The 21401-nt window shown below is 36.0% G+C and overlaps 1 protein-coding gene across 4 annotated transcripts in view; it reads left to right on the top strand.

Annotated features, from left to right (window-relative positions):
- The window catches only part of CSRNP3 (cysteine and serine rich nuclear protein 3), a 190954-nt gene that overhangs the window by 147666 nt on the left and 21887 nt on the right, over positions 1–21401 (top strand). For all 4 annotated transcript variants that reach the window (XM_074337251.2, XM_019727331.3, XM_019727332.3 and 1 more), the window contains one exon: positions 18147–18406. In XM_074337251.2, the coding sequence (XP_074193352.1) occupies positions 18147–18406 (260 nt within the window). The remainder of the gene's footprint in view (positions 1–18146; positions 18407–21401) is intronic.

Below are 21401 nucleotides of genomic sequence, written 5' to 3' on the forward strand. Positions count from 1 at the left end.
TTGTAACCCAGTCTTCTGAATCTAGAAACATATGACACTGTGTTTTAATAGTACTCCTACTCATATCAAGTGAAACTATTGGATCAAGTAAACTTTGTTCTTTTTAGCTGTGGCTAGTGACAGACTCATATGTAAGAAGATTGGCGTTTTATGCAGAAGCCACTTGGAAATTGCCTGGGTTATGGGGGCTTAATGTATATTTATTCAGTGAGTGAATAAATATGAATGCATGCATGTGTTATTGGATGCATAAATGAATGGATAAATTAGGAGTGTACAGGTGAAGAACTCCTTGAAGGACTGAAAAATGTAAGATGATCTATGTGGTTTTAGAGATCTGTGAATGAGGATAACTGTTCTAACTCCATCAATAAGATAGGTCTTGAGATGCTTTCCCAGTAAAGTTGATGTATTTGTGTTATTCAAATCTAACTTTCCCATTTAGTTCCCATATCTAATAGCCCTGATGGGCAAGACAGGACAGATGATCACTATTACCACATGTGACCTTGGCTTCACCCTAACCAAATTAGCAAATCAAACAGATACCATATTTATCATGAATGGGTGTGTGACTAAAAACATACATACCGAATGTGATATTTGTATATTTAAGTCCCGTGCGTATTTAAATTCTAGAAAAACTTAGACTCTATGGATATTTTCCACCCAGCCCCAAATTCCGTCATGTGAATGTTGCTACATTTTTATTATTATTATTTATTTTTCCCTTTTTATTTATATATTTATTTATTTATGTATTTATTTTTAAATTTATTGGGGTGACAATTGTTAGTGAAATTACATAGATTTCAGGTGTATAATTCTGTGTTACATCATCTATAAATCCCATTGTGTGTTCACCACCCAGACTCAGTTCTCCTTCCATCACCATATATTTGATCCCCTTTACCCTCACCTCCCATCCCCCACCCCCCTTACCCTCTGGTAACCACTAAACTATTGTCTATGTCTATGATTTTTGTTTCTCATTTGTTTGTCTTGTTCTTTTATTGTTTTTGGATTATATACCACATATCAGTGAAATCATATGGTTCTCTGCTTTTTCTGTCTGACTTATTTCGCTTAGCATTATACTCTCAAGATCCATCCATGTTGTCACAAATGTTCCTATATCACCTTTTCTTACCGCCCAATAGCATTCCATTGTGTATATATACCACAGCTTCTTTATCCATTCATCTATCGAAGGACATTTTGGTTGTTTCCATGTCTTGGCCACTGTAAACAAAGCTGCAATGAGCATTGGAGCATGTGTGTCTTTATGTATAAATGTTTTCAGATTTTTTGGGTAGATACCCAGGAGAGGGATTGCTGGGTCATATGGTAATTCCATTCGGAATTTTTTTTTTTTTTCAATTTATTGGGGTGACAATTGTTAGTAAAAATTACATAGATTTCAGGTGTATTATTGTTAATAACTAGAATATTAAGCATTAGTTGGCTCATCAGCTTTTACTATTTTGGATTTTTACCAGTGCCAGAGTATTGCACACAGAGGTTTGGTTTATGACTGAGACTGAGACTGAGGGCAGTCACTAGGCCGTAGGGCTGACCCTTATGCAAAATGACCAGCAGTCTTATTCACAATACCTGGTCACAATGCTCAGTTCTGATCTAGGTCTGTTTTCTGTTTTGGTTTTTATTTTGTTTTTAGCTGAAATGTCTGACATGGTGGAAAGAAGTGTGCAAGAAAATATTGCTGGATCATATAAACAGGCAGATCACAGAACTATGATTCTAAGTTAATTAAACAAGGCTATATAACAGAAACCCATAAAACAGTTTGGAATTAAAGGAACAGACCAAGTCCTGAGTAGGATGAAAGAGCTAAACAAGAGTAGGACTGTGCTAACGACGCTTGAATTCTAACAGGGAAATGGAATCAAATCTCGAACAGAATGAGGCTGCTTCGAACTGTCTAGGTCTTTATATGGAGATTTGGCAGAAATGCCACTCTCTAGTGCATTTGAGTCTGCCCTGAGAGGAAGAACAGACTAATCGTATACCTGGCATGCAAATGGAGAGGGTGCTATTAATACATTTCTGGCTCATTCTCATTGGCTTAGAATTTGGTGGGATTAGTGCTTACAGCTGGTTGTGATGGGACCAGCAAGGAATGACACGTTCATAACCATTATGGAGTGGTTTATGCTCTCAAACATACTTTATGGAATTCTATGAAGAAGTACTTGTGCTTATGTTTAATGGAATTTTGAAAATGTGAAACACATGGTCATAAGTGCTAGGGTATAAGATGACTTATTTGTACTAATACCACTTCATAAATGTATTACACATTTTTATTGTCTTATGTTCAGAAAAGTATAGAAATGTTTCTTAAAGTAGAAAATAGAGAATTTACCATCTTTGTAGGTTTTCTACTTTTTGTGATGTTCATTGCATAAAAGTTGGAAAGTCCAAACCAGTGTAAAGAAAAAGATTTAAAAGAAAAAAAAAACTACAATGTTATCACCACCAAGACAACCAAGATTAGCATTGTGGTTTTTGGCCCAGTATTTTTTGTATATATTATTATATAGTTGCTACATATCATTAAACTTTTTTTTTTCCTATTCGTTTGTTCACTGAACACTGTATATGGCATTTTCTAGTATTGTTACATCTACACAACATCTACAAAAATTTATTAATTTTATTGGTTACAGAAATATCCCTTCACACAGATAGAGCCTCATTTTCCTCAACCATATTTACAGTGTCGAGCATTTAGATAGTTTTCAATTTGTCACCGTTATACATAACTTAATGATGAACATGTGTGGACATAAATAATTTTTCAAATTTCCAGTTAATATCTTTAAGGTTGATTCCTAGGTTCAGAATTATTGTAATTCAAAAAGATGAAGATTTTTTAGGTTCTTGGTAGACATTAAGAAAGTGCTTTCTGAAAATGTTCTAATAATTTATATACCACTCAGTAGTATAAAAAAGTATTCATCTCTTTTTACTATCGTCACAGATTAAGATGATTATAATTTTGTGTTATTTGCTAATTAGATGTGAGAAAATTATACTTCGGTATTTTTATTTTTATTTATTTGATTATTAATGAAGTTGAACACTTTTTTGTATAAACATTTGAGCATCATTTTCTGTCAGCTTTCTCTTTATGAACTTTGCTCATCAATTAGTTGTTTAAAAAATGTCCCACAAACACAGAAAAAGTACAGCCGATTTTCATTATTGATGGTAGTTATTTTCTATAAACTTATAGTGAACACTAAATTCACAAATACTGAACCAATGTTCTCAGGAGAAATACAGGGTTAGGTTTCTGGGAGCTTCTGGTCATAACACTTTCAGCCACTAATCAATACATGTCTTGTTTAGTGTGTTTCTGTTTAAAGACACCTTATTTAATATATAGTTGATTGATTTAGATTAAACTCATGGCCAACAGCATTGTAACTCACGCCTGGACAAAGCATGTCTAACACATGGATTTTCTCCTTCAGGCACATCACAGCCTTCTTGTATCTAGCAACACTAACCAGCACTTCAGGACTACGCTTTGGGGCCATTTTGAATAGAAATATCACCAACAAAAAGCACAAAAGTGCAAATAGTGTGGCACTAAACATACCACTCTAAGGACGCTTGTTTACACTGAGAGAGCCAAAATGAGAAGGCAGGCAATCACCTTGTTCAGCCTCAGTTGGGACCGTGTGGCTACTCAAATTTTTCACCACTCTCTGCATGTCTGTGAGTGACTGTGAAAGTGCCGCAAGTAATGATGTGGGGTTATCAAGAAGTTTTTTTAGCAAGTAGGCAAATTCACAAACACAGAATCCATGAATAATGAGGATTGACTGTATCTTCATATCTTAGCCATCTGGCCACAGGTGAGGGGTGATAAATATGGGTGAGTAAAGAAATGAATGAATAGACAGATAAATATAAATCAATTCATTCTAAAGGCAACAAGTCAAAAGAACACTCTCCTTAAAAACCTATAATTTTGAAATATAGACAGGTGTCGCATACCTAGAGCAAGGAAGAGCAAAATGAGAATGACAAAGCCAATGTGCTGACACCTGAGTAGAAACAGCAGACAGGAAATGGAAAGGGCACCAGTGTGAAGCCAGACAGAGGTGAATGTGTCTCATTTACCATCTTGTGATCTTGGATGAGAACCACTCTGATGAGAAAACCTCCATTTTCTCCTTCACAAAATCAAAATTAAAATACCCACCTTAGACAAAATGGCTCTTTCAGTTACATTTTGTCTCTTATTCACAGTAATAACCCTAGAACTTTGCATAATTCCCAATATATATGTCAATTATCTGTCATATATATACGTCAGGTATTCAATGCCCAAAATGTACCAAAAATAAATGCAAGAAAAAAAATTTAAAGTCCAAAATACTGTATATTTGAATTGTAAAACCCTTATCATATGGGACTAGTCACTGCTAATGAATGCAGAGGTTGCCAAAAAAATGTATACACATTTTAAGAAAGCAACAAAACTATATTAAAATTGTAATACTCAATATATACCAATAACAAAAGATGAATGCAAGTCGTGTATACATTTTTTGGCACCTCAGTTAACAATCTGATTGCTTGATTTCAGGCACTCTACTGCTTCATATAAGTGATTTATGTAAATTCAAATTATATGAATGATTTGTTGATTTCTTTATTTTTACTTAACATTTATATAGTACTTACTATGGGCCAAGCATTATTTAATGCTTTATAAAGACTAATTTATTCAATTCTTGTAGCAACACTATGCAGTAGGTATTATTATCAAAAAAATGTTATGCATGAGGCATGGAGAAAGTAACTTGTCCAAGGTCACACAGCAAATAAATGGCAGACCTAGGATTTGAACTAAGTGCTTTCTCTGCAGAGTTCATGTTTGTAATTTCTATTTTGTCACAACAATCCTAGGAGATTCCAGATAAAGAAATAGTGATTAAATAACTGACTGACCTAAGGTGGTATTGAACCTTCTGGTCCAGTCTGACTCCAAAGCCTGTGTCATTAGGATTTATAGCTCTAGGCCACTAGAGGTCTGGTAATAAAACAGCAAAAGCTTACAATGGTTTACTTCTTCAACTGCTTCTAACTGCTTCTAAGACACAGGCAACTTGCTTTCTCTCTTCCTGTTTTAATAATGCAGCTAGATCATCAGTGCCATAATTCTAGTTTTTGTCTAGGTCCTGGGAGGTGGCGCTCATGGAATATAAGATGGAAGAAGAAAGTATTAGCCCATTCCAGAAACTAGAAAGGGAGGCAGTAAATTATCAAGATTAATGGTTGGAGCTGTGGATTGCCACTGTCTCCTTTCAAATCAGGCTACTCTGCTATCAGCTGTGAGGTTTGGGTAAATTACTTCACCTCTCTGGACTTCAGTTTCATTTATGAAATTGTCACAGTTCTACCTACCTATTCAAACCATGATTGTATTGATGTGAGGATTCAATAAATAACTACCTATAAAGCACTAAGAAAAGCTTGGCATATAGTAAACATACAAATAAAATTTCAATAATGAATGTAACATTTTAAAATTATTCAAGTTTGTCTCTTACACAGTTTCACCTTTTTGGTACTAGTAGTTTTCCAAACGTTTATGGTCACACACCTCTATCATTAAAATTGGCACGCATACCAATATCCTTATTTTATGTATAAATTATGGAAATGTATTGCTTTCGTAGATTGCATGCCGTTTTAAATCAACCATTCACCAAGTCTTAGTTTACCTTTCCCCAATACCCCTGAAATGCCCTGGGCACCCTGGATCATTGCATCTCCCCTCCCTAAAGACTTCTTTGTTCAAAGGCACACATGGCCTCCTCAAATCTTTCTCAGTTCCAATGCTTACTAAAGAAAAACAGTAACTTCTTCTGTTGAAGGACAGTGATTATATCCATTATCATCTGGGAACAGTAATAGTCCCTTAACTTTCCCAATATTATTCACATACTCAAAAAATGTTCTGTTATCCCTACTGAATCCTCTGTCCAAGGCCAAAAATCTGGGAGCCAAGGCAGAGTATACCTTAAATTGATTATGCTTCTCACTTTTTTCCTTTTTCCAACTCTAAAATCCAAGAGCCTCTTTGGTCAGTAAACTGATCTCTGTCAAGGGGCAGAGAAGAATATTTTGCTTGTGTAAGTCACTTACAAATCAGATTTAGAGACATTGAAGACTGTGTGCATCAGAGGGCGGTCAGAGGAACTGGCTAATGGAGACTGCTGAGAGCCAAAATTGGAATTTGAGTTTGCTCCAGCTGATAAAAGAAACATCAAAATTATTGAGAAGTGATGCTCTTAAAAATGGAAGAGGTTGAATTCTGATTTCATAAAATACAGTGTACTCATTATTCTGCTTATTTTTTTTCCCCTCTTTCATCTCAAGGAATATAAACTTCTTAAATGTAGAAGGAAAAGAAACCTTTATCCCTTGTACAGTCCAAACCTGGGGTTACTTTGGCTTTGGAAAAAGTATTTCTTGTAAATAATGACCCATATATTAACAGCAGCATATGAAAGGGCAAATATAGATCCTTTGGTCTGTTTCTATGTATCCAGGAGGTAGGGGCCCCACCGATGTGATAGGAAAGCTGTAGCTGATACCACTCCTTGGAGCTGCCAGATCAGTCCAAAGATCTTTGGACTGATTATCTCCTTTGCTGACATGTTTGCAAAGGGAAATATCTGATCTATGAAGAGACCTAGGAAAAACTCTATACCTCACAGTAATAAAAATACCTCATTAAGCATTCCTTAGGAACTGTTTTAGTACGTAGGCTGTAGGAAAAGATTGTTTCTGTCTGTGTTTTTTCAATGTTGCTTTCACATACTTAGTGATAGGTATGCCACGTGCTTGTGAAATTATTTTACAAAAATCACAGTGTTTAATTATAGTGAAACCAATTAATAAAGCCCACTCATTTATTAAACAACTATATATTGAATATCTACTGTACGACAGATACTATTCCAGGTTCCTGGGATCTCTGAATGAACAAAATTAATAAAAATTCTGTTGAGAGGCACTCCTCCATGTGTTTTTGCTTTCCTACATGTCTTTTGGAGGATGCCAAGAATGCACTGACCTGACCCCTCTTTACCTGAGCCAGTTCTCAGTGTTGTGTTTGTAGCAAGCAACCTTGAACAATGAGGTAGCATCTCCTTCAGGGACAATAAACAGGCTTACTGCTTGCTGAAAAGCAGGCGTGTCCCATGCTCATTATGCCTTTGGTACATGCCAACCTACCATATGTGTAGTATCTATTTGGCCCCTCTATTGCCCTGTAGAATTTGGGGGACAAGATGTACCAACAGACACGTGTGCATGACGTTTGATGTGCTTTGAATATAGTTTGTTCTGACCCAAGAGTCTCATGTCTTTTGGCCCCATCCATGAAACATTAACAGGACAACTTCCTAGGTTTAGGGTAAAATAAGTCCCAAACATGACAAATCTCTGCTCTCGTTCCATTTATATTCTAGCCCATATCATTTCAGTTCTCTCCTGCTTTCCTATTTCAACAAAAATTTAAACACCCCCTTGCTTATTTCTGCATCTTGTCTCAGGATCTCATCAACGAGGATTTTTTCCTTGTCTCATCACCACTACCACCAAAGAGAGAAAAATCACCTGCTGTAGAACAGGCCTGGATAATATTTCATAGGCAATTAATAAATCTTGAGCAATATGGTTTTAACTTTATAGGACATTCACTGCTCTAAGGCAAAGATGGCAATTTAAATACTAAGAGACAGAATCATTTTGTAGATCTATCATTAATGGACTGCTACAGGCAGGAATTTCAGTCATATTTTTGCTGGCAGTCAATACCAATTAGTGATATTTTATCAGCAGGATTTCTCTTTTTAAATCATTTTATAATATTCAGGTAACTGTTCCCTTGACGAGCTATTGGGTTTTTAGAGGTGGTTTTCCAAGTTCACTATTGATGGATTGTTTAAAGGTTTATTATGATGCCAAGGTTGGTTTGTTATGTTAGATTTTTTGATATGTAAAATATAGAATATTTCAAATGGTTTCCTAATATAAAAGTTATGTGTATCCTCTAGCCATGAGGATGATGTGTCCTCTCTTCAATACTTTGTTTCATTGAAAAGTACTCCAGGAAAATAAAGTGTCTAGATATTAGTGAGGAAAGAAGACATGTTGATCATGAGGCCGCAGGGGAAAACTGTCAAATGTCATCATTTAAAATGAACGAAAAATATATTTGGAAATGTAAATGTTTATTTAGCCCACAGCTCACACATTCATTCATGTAATTTAGCTAAACAAGCATTTATCAAGTGAGTCCTAGATGCCCAGCAGTATGCAATATGCTGAGGGTTGCCCAGGGAGTCAGATGCAGTCCTCATCCCCTGGGTTTTAATGGAATTCTACTGGAGGAGAGACACACACTCATATTATTAAAACCAAGTCAGGGATGCTCTGGAAATGTGTAGACAGAGCACTCACCTTATCCTAAGGGTTCTGTGAAAGTCTTCCTGGAGTTGACATTTAAGCTGAGTCTCAATTTTAACTCCCTAGTATATATTGGGTGATAATTCTATACTAGACCTTGTGTATAATAGACATTCATAGCTTTAAAAAGTGTTAAAACAGACAATACGGAATATTGTAAAAACTAAGCATACGCTCAACCAAAAAAAAGGTATGTTTAGAAGAATCATAGGTAAAAATTTGTCTTTTTGTTTTTGGTGTTTACACCCTCCCAAATCACTCACTGACGGCCAGGAAACAGAAGGTACCTCAGTCACCCCAGCTACCCCTCCCAGCTACCTTCCCAACCTCTGTTTTAATCCCAGCTCTGCAGTCCTGGATGTGTTTTTTAAATTTAGAATTTAGGACATATGGAGCCAGTAATACAGCATTGATTAACTCCTTCCTTTTATGTTTTTTAATGATTTGGCTTTTTATTTGGGATGAATTTAGTGTAGTTGTTTTAGGCTTAAGGATTAAAAAGAGAAATCAAGCTTTCAGATTTCATCCTTCCTGGCAAAGCTCAAACAAAGTTCAAGTGTATAATCTTTGACCTGGTGTTCCTTTCCGAATGACTTAATCTTAAAGGGGTTTTGTTGCTCTTGTTGTTGAGGATTTTGAATTGTTTGTGGTTGTTAAGTGATGTTCTGGCCTGGGTTATTACATATGATATATTAGGCTTGGGGGATGATATTGTTACACCAGATGAAATACTGTGTGGGAAAGTCATTGAGCAGGTGGAAGGTGCTGTTTAATCCTGCCTGCAGAAGCGGATCTTGGTGGTATTGAGAAAATATAAAAAGCAACAGAACAGGGTAGTCAAGCCGAAGAACAGCAAATGTCTCCTCCTATCATTGTGTGAGAATTTTAATCAAATGGCCTGTCTCATGCAGCTTTATTTTGCATTGAGATACTCCATGTCCCCAAAATATTTTTCTGATGGTGGTAATGAATTGCATTGCCCTCTCGGTTGTAAGAGCCGGGTTTTCTGCTGCGGAGCCATATGGTTCCCATTTATTTTAATGTGTCTTTGACATCAGGAGAATTGCTGAGACAGCAGAGGAAAGTGCTTACACCTTGGACTTGCGCCAGAACTGCGATTATTTATGTTTAGTAATGACTACCTTTTTTCTCAGTGAGAAATAATATGACCTTAAGATGATATCCATGTTGAGATTTCATAAAATGAGTATAGGTTTATATATTTTGGAAACAACTGTTACGTTAGTAGCAGTGAAATGTATTTCTTAAGCATGACGTTTTAGGGTTTAATTGCACATGTGAGAGATTAAGGAAACAAGCTGGGAAGTAGGTGGTACTTATTTTCTCCCTGATAATAAAGGAACACGCTTTTTATTTGGTTTAACAGCATCACCAAGATAGTACTCTGCATATGTAATGATTTCCATCTGTGATTCTTGAGGCCTTTTACACAGGGAGTTATTTCTGATAATATTCCTGTGATGTAGATAAACATGATTCTGAAAATATTAATGGAGGGACTGAGAAATGCAGATGCTCATTAATGTAATCTGTATAATGGATTTTAGCAAGTATTAGAATTCAGTTTGATTACATTATTTAACAATTTATCATTTTCCTGGTATCAGGACAGGATGATATTTTCTCTAATTCATTAATACAATAAAGAAGCATTTTTAAACAATGAAAAGACAAATACCTCAAAAATGTGTGTTTTCAAAATGTTAACATTGGCTATAGAAATCTAAAGAAATGTACATAGTCTGAAAAGAAAAAAGAACTGATCACATTGATCAAAATTCTGTAAAGTGGTTCTTACCAGTAATAACATCAGATGGCTAGCTGAGTATATGGGGGGGGGGGCGGGGGGGAATCCCGACTACCGGTATGCTTTGGGCAGAACTAAGCAGAATGAAGGGCATAGATTTAGTAAAATACTTTAACATTACATGGTGTTTCAAATGTTTTGCTCAAGGATTTTAATGTATAAACCTTATTTAAGTGATGTATCATATAAAAACAAAACTGAACCAGAAGGAAGACTGCATGGCAAACATAGAATTGGAATAGCAAAATTCATGATACCTAGTACTACAAATTTGATGGATGAATTGATGAAAAAGGAAAATTAGAATGAAAATCAGTAGCTCTATAGTTTAAATATTAAGATTACATATAAAAGAGAACTTTTTCTTAATTTTCCCATTTTCAATTTTATAACTTTAAAATACAGTATTTATTCCTGTGTCCTAACAAATATGAGAACAAAATGACCCCCTCCACCTCCTTTCTTTAAAAGATTACTAACAAGAATTAGAAAGTGCAGGGGGCATCTTTATGAAATAGAAATGTGTGGATGAAAAACAGCTAGTTCTGAAAAATGATTACTCTTTGTGAACTAATCATTTAGGACGTCAAAGCTGGAAGGTCAAAGTTTACACCTCATTTTTATACGCAGCTTTCTGAATATCCATCAAAATCCTGGGCAGTAAACTATTTCTTTTCTAAGCTGAACATTGTAAATAGATGATTATGCTATTAAACCACCTTCTAATGTCAAATTGCGTTGAGCAGCCTGCGTTGTAGCCGTCTGGAGAGACTTAGGAGAGAGCTGGTTCCCTCCTCCACGCTCGTGTGGATGTAGCCGACAGACTGAATGGATGACGACGTGACATGCATGTTTATGATCCAAAACAAAGCTTTAGTCATCCAGCTTCTAGGGTCATCTTTTTATATTGTTTCTATTCTTGCTAATATTTTTTGTTTAAATGCAAATGAAGCATTTATACATATCTTGGTAGAATGCTTATTATTTCACATAGTCTTACGAGAGGGTTTTATTTTTGTTTTTTGTTTTTATAAACTAGTAGCTTAAACAAAAGGGTCTCATCTTAAATTATTTCACTCAGGAGCTGCATTGCATAAAAGATGTTATTAGTCTTAAGGGCAATTCACTGTTAATATTTTCAGCTTAATATTAGAATGTAAAATATAGCTAAATGGTTGAATTACCTAATCTTGTCTATGCAATGTGAAGTTATTATTCCTCTACAGAAGGACGGAAATCAGAATGATGACTTGTTCTTATGTGCGTTTATCATATTTTATATAGTCCAGTCTGCTACTTTACTAGTATATAAGTTGGCTGGCTGGTTGATTTGAAATGGGAAAGAGTGGCATTTAGGAGCTGGGAGAGAGATATGCTACAATTTTGAAAGCATTTAGAACTATCATTCACAGTTTAGGGAACCAAATAAAAATGTGAACTTGACATCATGAGTATCATTGTAAGTAGGGCTATTTTTTCTTGATTTTTGTTGTTGTTGTTTTTGAATTGCCCCTGTTGTAGGTAGTAATAAGGGCAATAGTAGGAGAAGAAAACAGTTTCTGATTTGCTCTCTGTTTGGTGGATTCTGACATTTTCTTTATGTTTACTGACTCTGTCTCAGTTCTGATTACATTTTTGGAAATGCAGAGCACTTTAATTCCAAAATATGGGGTATACCCAATATTGGTTATAACATGTCCAGGGTTTGGGAGAGTCTCTTTCTTTTGTTTGTGATTGTTTCTGTGTCTTTTCTACTGTTCGTAACTGAGTATGAAATACCACACTGAGTATAAAATAATGTAATATTGATTTGGCCACAGGTTATTACCTGATCACTTTACATTACATACTTTAGGTAATTTGTATTTTGTTCATGGTTGGAAAGAAAATATTCCTAATTAGTCTTTAATTTTTCTTCTCATTCACCGGGACCCAGGCACATCAGTCTTTTGGAGTTTTTCCCACTTGGATGATTTGCTACTGCCCTAAATACCTTTCTTTTTTTTTTTTTCCCAAGTATTTCTCATAAACTATATTTTTCATTCATGAGAGCTTTCATTAGCCTAGGCCAGTCATTCTTCTCTTTCTTTCTTTTTTTATTTATTTGTTGGGGTGACAATTGTTTGTAAATTTACATAGATTTCAGGTGTACAATTCTGTATTACATCATCTATAAATCCCATTGTGTGTTCACCACCCAGAGTCAGTTCTCCTTCCATCACCATATATTTAATTCCCCTTACCCTCATCTCCCATCCCCCTATCCCCTTACCCTCTGGTAACCACTAAACTATTGTCTGTGTAAATACCTTTCTTGAGGTATTTAGTATTTAATAAAATAATGAAAGACACAACTGGGACAAGTATGTTAAGGAAACATGAAGATGTGACTTAAAGGAATGAAAGGAGACAATTATATCAAGAAAGAACTGCTTTTGCTTTTAGTAGCAAACTAGACTTCATTTTCAAAGGAGCTATATTCCTATACTTTTTTGGTTGCTAGATCCATTTTCACTCCTTAGTTGTGCTTAAGATTTGAAACCATGTGGGTGACACCCTATCAAGAGTATCCAACTTTGACAGTCATGTAAAAGCTGAAGAAAATGTAAGAATATGATCATGGGAAATTTGCAGAAGTCACTTGTAAAGATTAAGGAGATTATAAAAAATCTTAATAACCAATCATTAGAAATTGATTTAATATCTAAGCTATTAGGCTAATTTCTACACAAAAAATTTCTGATAAAACTGGATTTTCCATTTGTAAGCTAGGCTTCATGACTTCTTAAGTCTGATTTGATCTTGATTTGTTCTTCAAAATGTAAGAAGCAACATGCACACGTTCAGAGCCCCTGATTAATTTGTTCTGTATATTTTAAAAACACAAGTTTGTTTTGTGTTTTTTTAATTAAATTTATTGGGGTGACAATTGTTAGTAAAATTACATAGATTTCAGGTGTACAATTCTGTATTACATCATCTATAAATCCCATTGTGTGTTCACCACCCAGAGTCAGTTCTCCTTCCATCACCATATATTTGATCCCCCTTACCCTCGTCTCCCACCCCCCACCCCCCACCCCCCTTACCCTCTGGTAACCACTAAACTATTGTCTGTGTCTATGAGTTTCTGAAAAACACAAGTTTTAATTGCCCAAGATTTACCAAGATATACAAGTTCATTTCAGCAATCTTACTTTGCTTCTACTAAATTTCCCCCAAATAAACTCCAAATATAGACTTATAAATCATCTGATATTTTGCTTTTGAGCATAGTGCATAGGGGAGAGAAGTGTACTATTGAATTTAGACCCAAATGATAGATTTGATATTTTTCCATAATTTACTCCGTGTTTAACATCTTACTGGACCATGAACTCTCAACTTCCATGTGCCAAATTCAGTGCCAAAATACACAGCTCTGTTCACTGCTTTCTGCCTTTCCAGGCATACCAGGGCTTTGCTGATAGCTGGTGACATAGAAAGGAACACGTCTGCCTTGAGAGGGTGACCAGCTTGCTGCTCTAGCAGGAGCTCCAGAGTGGCTGCACTGTGGTAGATCAATGGTCTGGAATCTGGTCTTCAGTTTTACAGATCCAGATATTTGATGGTCTCTGTGCATGCAGCGGAGGCAATCTCAGATGGCATGACACACGCTAACCATATTCACCAATGGCTGAAGGCTAAATTTGAAACAAATTTGATTATTATCAGCAAGAAGTAAAATTGATGTGTCAACTCCATAGTCTTGCTGACTTGAAGGTATATTCCAATCTGTGTGAACAGGTTGGTTTCTGAATGTAGAAATGGAACAAAGTCCGTTGAATTTGCTTAGAGCCTGATACTCATCTCCTTTATGCACTCAGAATATTCAGCGTATTTGTCTCATCAGAACCCTGGCTCCCCCAGGTAGTTCTGGAAACATACTATCCCATTTTTAGTTTTGGCTTCCATTTTTAATCCACTTTGTTCATGAGCTTGTTATATAATTTATGGTACAGATTATTTTATTTTATATACTTAAGTTCTTACCCTGGTATTGTGAATGAGTCAATTTCCCAATTCTACTTTCCATTGATTTCTAAAGTATTTTTCAGGAAGAAAAACTTCTGTAGATAGCTACTACCAATCACTCTGTGCTGTTATTCCTTTAACTTATAAAGATCAACATTATCTCCATAATATGTGAACATTGTACAATAACACCAGTATGCCCTGATGAAACCATAATGGTGTTCTCAAGAGTTGTGTCCCAGGCAGTGTGTATAGTACTGTGGCATTGAGACCCTTCTGTTTCAGGATAGTAACTGTGAATGGGATAAAAGAAAAGGAGCCGAAACATACCAAAAAATTAGTTTTGTGTGTGAAAACAGACATTGTTTTTTAAAGCAGTAGTGAAAGACAGCTTGCTTTTTTTTCTTGCTCTTGATCTCACGATAGTAAGTGAAGACTAAACTATAGAGACACACAGTTGAGTTCAATCGTTCTACAAAGAGCACAAACTACTAGGTAGGTATATCAGGGAGGTTTCAGATTCTGTAAGGCAGATGTGTTCAGTGAATTTGTCTGTTTTTCCCAGACTTGAAGCTTACAGGCTCTTTTTTCTGACTTCATTTTGTGATGTTCATCAATACGGCGCCTGGAGACAAGAGATAGCTATAAAGGCGCAGGCTCCAATTCAGTCGGAAGAGAGATGGGAGTGGCTCCTCAGTTCAGGAAGGCCACGCGTAACGTATCCTTCATAAGGCTGATCTTACAGTATTTCAAAGCCTTCCTTTTTTAATATATTCCGTAGGCTTCTCAGTCATTCTTTTTACAGTGCTATTTATAATATACAAATGCTAAAACAAGCATAAGTGCAGGTTTGAATTATAAACCCTCCGGGATTGGAAGCAGCACTAACCGTAGCACAACGTTCGCAAGGCCAAGGGCCCAATGAAGGGCCCTGCTCTCTGCTACTGTTGTCTTCTCAGATCCTTAGAAAATCATCTCTAAGCTGTCTTTTTGGGAAAGCGTAACCTGGCTTTTTAGGAAACTGTTTTGCAATAGATTCACCCAGAAGGTTAAAGAGTTCTTATAATCTAACAATAGAGGTACAAGAGCTAAATAAATATTTAAAAAGGAAATTTGTCTAGAGTACCATGAATTGTCTGAAAAGTAATAAAATTGTCAAAAGTGTTTATAATAATTATCTTAAATGAGCACACTAATTTCTTTTTTTTTTCTTATTTGTGAATACATGGCCTTGAGAGATAATGGCTTAAGGGCATCATTTTTATGATATAAGAGTGAAAAGGTTAAAGGTTATCACTTCCAAATCAGAAGCTCCAGCCTGCTGTAAGTTGGTGACTGATGGGGTTGTCAGATTATTGGCAGATGTTTGAATTTTGCTTTGTACGGCAATCTTTTACATTTTGACAAATTCTATTTTTTTTAGATGATTTACACATAGAGTTATAAAGCAGATCAGAGAATTTAAATCAAGGTGAGAATTATTTCTGCTGCCAGGCATACAAGTATGTTGCAGTGAACGTATACATAAATAAATGGGAAAATTATGTACACATTTGAAAGCATTTACTTTCTGGCAATCTCCTCTAGAGAAGTAAAACAGTAGGGAGGAGGGGAAGTTGCGAAAGCTAAATTCTTGCCCAAATGTCATATTTCTCTTCCTCTGTAATCTTCTGAATCTGTTCATTCTGTCTCAGTTTCTCATCACTACAAATGAAAGTTTCGTGAGCAGGGATCAACATCTGTTTTTTTTCATCGATATATCTAATTATCTAGACAGTGCTTGGCACATAGTAGGCCCTTTGTTTATGCTTATTGAATAAATCCATAAAATGAGATTAATCATAGCAGCCTCTTTGTATTTGGCTTGAATATTTTATGGGGCAGAGTGGGGGATGAGACAAAAGAACTTGAACTCCCTTGGAAGAAGATTCTCATATAAATCCAAAATAATATTGTAGTCACTTTGTTTTTGATTGCTTATACAGCCTTCCAAATCAAAATCATCTTTGAAGGCAGTAGCAGTTGACATCTATGAGAAGTAGTATGACACAAAATCATAGTTGTTCAACTCCCTTAGAGTGGCTTCAGCTCTCTCTGTGACATGATGTTTAAATGCCTGAGCTCTAGAATACTGAATCCCAGCTTCACTACCAGTTATATGACCGTAGCTGATATTTAAGCCTTGGTGACTTGGTTTCCTCAAAATGGAGACATGGGTAATATCAACCCAAGGAATTGTAAGGATAAAATAAGTCACGTGAAGTTCTTTGCATAATACACAACTTGGGAAGCACGCCATAAATGTTAGCTTATATTATTTTTTTGCTATCCAAGGATTTCTTCTCCGTTCACTGTTTCTTTCTGTTTGGTTTTCTATGTGAACATATGCATTAGTTCCTAGGATTACTGTAACAAAGTGCCACCAATCTAGTGGCTTAAAACAACTGAAATTTCTTGTCTCAGTTCTGGAGACTAGAAGATCGAAGTCAAGTTGTTGACAGGGCTGTGCTCCCTCTGAAACCTATAGGGGAAGGGTCTTTCCTTGCCTTTTCTAATTTCTGGTAGCCCTTAGCTTTGGCAGCATAATCACCATCTCCATCGATCTTCACATGGGTTTCTCCCTATGTCTCTTTACAGCATCCCTCTGTGCATGTCAGTGTCCAAATGTTCCCTTTATATATGGGTACCAGTCATGTTGGATTAAACCCAATATGGATCTTAATGGCCTCACCTTAAGTTGATCACCTCTATAAAGACCCTATTCCCTAATAAAGTTACTTTCTGGGGTGTTGAGGGTTAGGAATTCAACATATTTTGGACGCCAGGGGGGACACAATTCAACAGTATGGTTCTATATCCTTCTCCTCAATTCATTAAACCTTTCCTTATCCAATGGAGAAGTGTCATATAATATGGCATCAGATTGGGAGGTTTTAGGTTTAAGTTTAGCTTTGCCACTAACTATCTACAGTGAAAGAAATCACTCAAAATCTGCAAGTCTGGGTTACTTCACTATAAAATAGAAGGACTGGGCTAGATGATGTCTACTTTGTCTTCCAAATCCAAAAGGTCATGGTTATAATGTGTGGCCCTCTTTCTGTCAACTGTAGTGTGTATCTCAACCTTCCATGATGCTCTATGCATCTTGATGTCCCTGTAAATAATAAAATATTCCATGACATTTTCAGTTGTCTCAGTTTATACTTGGATTAAGATCTCACTGTCTATAATCCTATTTAGTGGGATTCTTGTCAAATGAAAGCTTTGTGATTTTGATTGTAAAAATAACTAAATAGTGCCAGTGAGACTTTTTTGTGAATTTTTAATGCTTTTTGAAATTTTCTAAAATTTTTAAATAGACACTTTTAAAATGCTAAGTGCCATCCATATCAAAATAAGATCCAAAGTGTAAAGGTTTGTAGTATGTGTCTTTTCTGATTATAGTATGATGCCACTCATGTGAAAACCAAAATCCAAAACTTAAGAGGTTAGGGGAAATGAAGAATTAAATTCTGCCACTGATTCATAATCTGTTGGCAACTTTCATGAAAGTTTGTTTAGACTAATGTTATAGAAAGACTTAAAAGTCTATTCCACCACAATTAGAAAAAAAATTTTTTTAAAGGAAATGGAAATCTGTTCCAGCTCTTAAACACATTTAGTGTCTCCCAGACAAAAAGGGTTGACCATAGATTCAAGATCATCAAGTAGCAATTTCTAATTCTTCGCCTCATCTGACAACTGCTGCCCTTGGTGTTCACTGAATTGTTTCTTTCTCTTTCAGCTTCCTCCATCCTCAAAAGGGAGAAGCGACTAAGGACAAAGAATGTGCATTTTAGCTGTGTCACCGTGTACTACTTCACCAGGAGGCAAGGCTTCACGAGCGTGCCCAGTCAGGGGGGCAGCACCCTGGGCATGTCCAGCCGCCATAACAGCGTTCGTCAGTACACTCTTGGCGAATTTGCGAGAGAGCAGGAGAGGCTCCACCAGGAGATGCTGAGAGAACACCTCAGGGAGGAAAAACTGAACTCTTTAAAACTAAAGGTAAGCAACATTAGAAACTCACTTTTTGCAAAAACTCCATATCCTTTCCTCAATTTAGTTAAGTTAACCACTTTTGTACTTACATTCATAGACCAAACTGGGCCTTTTACACAACAGACTGCCTGCTGAGGCCTTTTTAAAAGCAAAATCAGTATAGTCTCTTCACTGAAAGCAATGTGGAAAATTTACCTGACGTTGTTCATTCATTTTATAAAACTGTATTGTTGAGTAGTGCTAGGTCATAGCCCCTGTGCTGGGGCTGGGACTAACTGGTATCAAAAATAGATGTGGTACCTTCTCTCTTAGAACTTATATTAGTAGGAAAGAATAATATTAATCATGTAGAAAAAAGTAAAACCACAGCTTCGAGATGTGCAGTGAAGGAGAGTTACAAGGTGCTATGAAAGTGTATAACAGGGAATTAACGTGGTTTGAAGGTCAAGGAAAGTTTCCTCAAGGAAGTGACGACTGAACGGAAACATAAACAGATAACTGGGTGCCAAGGGTTGGCAAGATTGGTTCAGGCAGCAGGAAGAGCCAACGCTGCTTTGTGGCAGGAGAAAGCACAGTGAACACACAAAGGCTTATGAGGCTGGAGCAGAGACAAAGAGCTGAATAACATGAAGGAGGTGGAACGGGGCTTTGCACTATAGATCATGTTAAGGCTTCTTTTTTTTCTCTTCATGCTAAGGCCATCAGAAGTTATCTACAGTTTTAAGCATGGAGTTGGAGTGGTGGGAAATAGGTTCTGGTTCATGCCATGATGTGAGAATAGTTTTGGGGTAGAGGTAGTTCATGTTGGAGGTGGCATATGGAGTTAGACGAGTTAAGAGGCTATTACAATAGTCCATAAGAAAGATTAGATTGATGTTAGGGGAGATCAAAAGAGATGGACAGAGAGAAATTTTGGCAGTAAAATCAGTAGCCCTTGATGACAGTCTAGATTTGTTAAGGAAAAGAAGGGGACTATCAAGAATGACTACTAAATTTCTGGCTTGCAAAACTGAGTTATGTTAAATTCAGAAAAACTGAATTTTTTTTTTTTTTTTTTTTTTTTTTGGTAAATCTAATTTATTTAATTTCATTTTTTTAATTAAAATTTATTGGGCTGACAATTTTTAGTAAAGTTACATAAATTTCAGGTATGCGATTCTGGATTATATCATCTATATCTCACATTGCGTGTTCACCACCCAGAGTCAGTTCTCTTTCCATCACCATATATTTAATCCCCTTTACCCTCATCTACCACCCCTTACCCTCTAGTGACCACTAAACTATTGTCCGTGTCTATGAGTTTTTCTCATTTGCTTGTCTTGTTCTTTTGTTGTTTTTGGTTTATATACCACATATCAGTGAAATCATATGGTTCTCTCCTTTTTCTGTCTGACTTATTTCACTTAGCATTATAATCTCAAGATCCATCCATGTGGTCAAAATTGGTACTATTTCATCTTTTCTTACTGCCGAATAATATCTCATTGTGTAAATATACCACAACTTCTTTATCCATTCGTCTATCAAAGGACATTTTGGTTGTTTCCATGTCTTGGCCACTGTAAATAAAGCTGCAGTGAACAATGGAGCACACTTGTCTTTATGGATAAATGTTTCCAGATTTTTTTGGTAGATACCCAGGAGAGGGATTGCTGGGTGATATGGTAATTCTATTCGTAATTTTTTGAGGAACCTCCACACTGCCTTCCATAGATGCTGCACCAATCTGCATTCCCACCAACAGTGTATGAGGGTTCCTTTTTCTCCACAGCCTCTCCAACACTTGTTACTATTTGTCTTGTTGATGATAGCCATTCTAACTGGGGTGAGCTGATATCTCATTGTGGTTTTTATTTGCATTTCTCTGATGATTGGTGATATTGAGCATTTTTTCATATGTCTATTTGCTATTTGTATGTCCTCTTTGCAGAAATATCTCTTCAGGTCGTCTGCCCATTTTTCAATTGGGTTATTTGTTTTTTTGTTGTTCAGTTGTATGAGTTCCCTATATATTTTGGATATTAGCCCCTTATCAGAGGCCCTGTTTGTAAAAATCTTCTCCCATTCAGATGGTTGCCGCTTTATTTTGTCGATTGTTTCTTTTGCTGTGCAGAAGCTTTTAAGTTTGATATAATCCCAATCATTTATCTTAGCTTTTACTTCCATTACTTTTGGAATCAAATTCAAAAATGCTCTGTGAACCCAAGGTCCATAAGTTTAGTATCTATGTTTTCTTCTATGCATTTACTGTTTCAGGTCTTATGCTTAAGTCTTTGATCCATTTGAATTAATTTTGGTACATGGTGACAGATAGCAGTCCAGTTTCATTTTTTTGCATGTGGCTTTCCAATTCTGCTAGCACCGTTTATTGAAGAGGCTGTCTTTTCCCCATTGTATGTTTTTTGCTCCTTTGTCAAAAATTATCTGTCCATATTTATGTGGTTTTATTTCTGGGTTCTCAATTCTATTCCATTGGTCTATGTGTCTGTTTTTCTGCCAATACCATGCTGTTTTGGTTATTGTTGCCCTGTAGTATAAGCTAAAGTCAGGGAGTATGATACCTCCAGCATTGTTCTTTTTTCTTAGGATTGCTTTGGCTATTCGGGGTCTTTTGTGGTTCCAAACAAATCTGATTTTTTGTTTTATTTCTTTAAAAAATGCCATTGGGATTTTGATAGGGATTGCATTAAATCTGTTTATTGCTTTGGGTAATACGACCATTTTAACTATGTTGAGTCTTCCAATCCATGAGCTCGGAATGTCTTTCCATTTCTTTGTGTTTTCTTCAATTTCTTTTAAAAATGTCTTATAGTTTTCAGTATTTAGGTCTTTAATATCCTTGGTTAAGTTTATTCCTAGATATTTTATTCTTTTTGTTGCAATTGCAAAAGGAATTGTTCTTTTGATTTCTTTTTCTGAGATTTCATTGTACATATATAGCAATGCAATGGACTTTTTGTACGTTGATTTTGTAGCCGGCAACTTTACTGTATTCTTT

This window comes from Rhinolophus sinicus, chromosome 17, assembly GCF_057876585.1.
Source record: "Rhinolophus sinicus isolate RSI-liver-muscle chromosome 17, RSI-T2T, whole genome shotgun sequence".
Taxonomy (NCBI): Eukaryota; Metazoa; Chordata; class Mammalia; order Chiroptera; family Rhinolophidae; genus Rhinolophus; species Rhinolophus sinicus.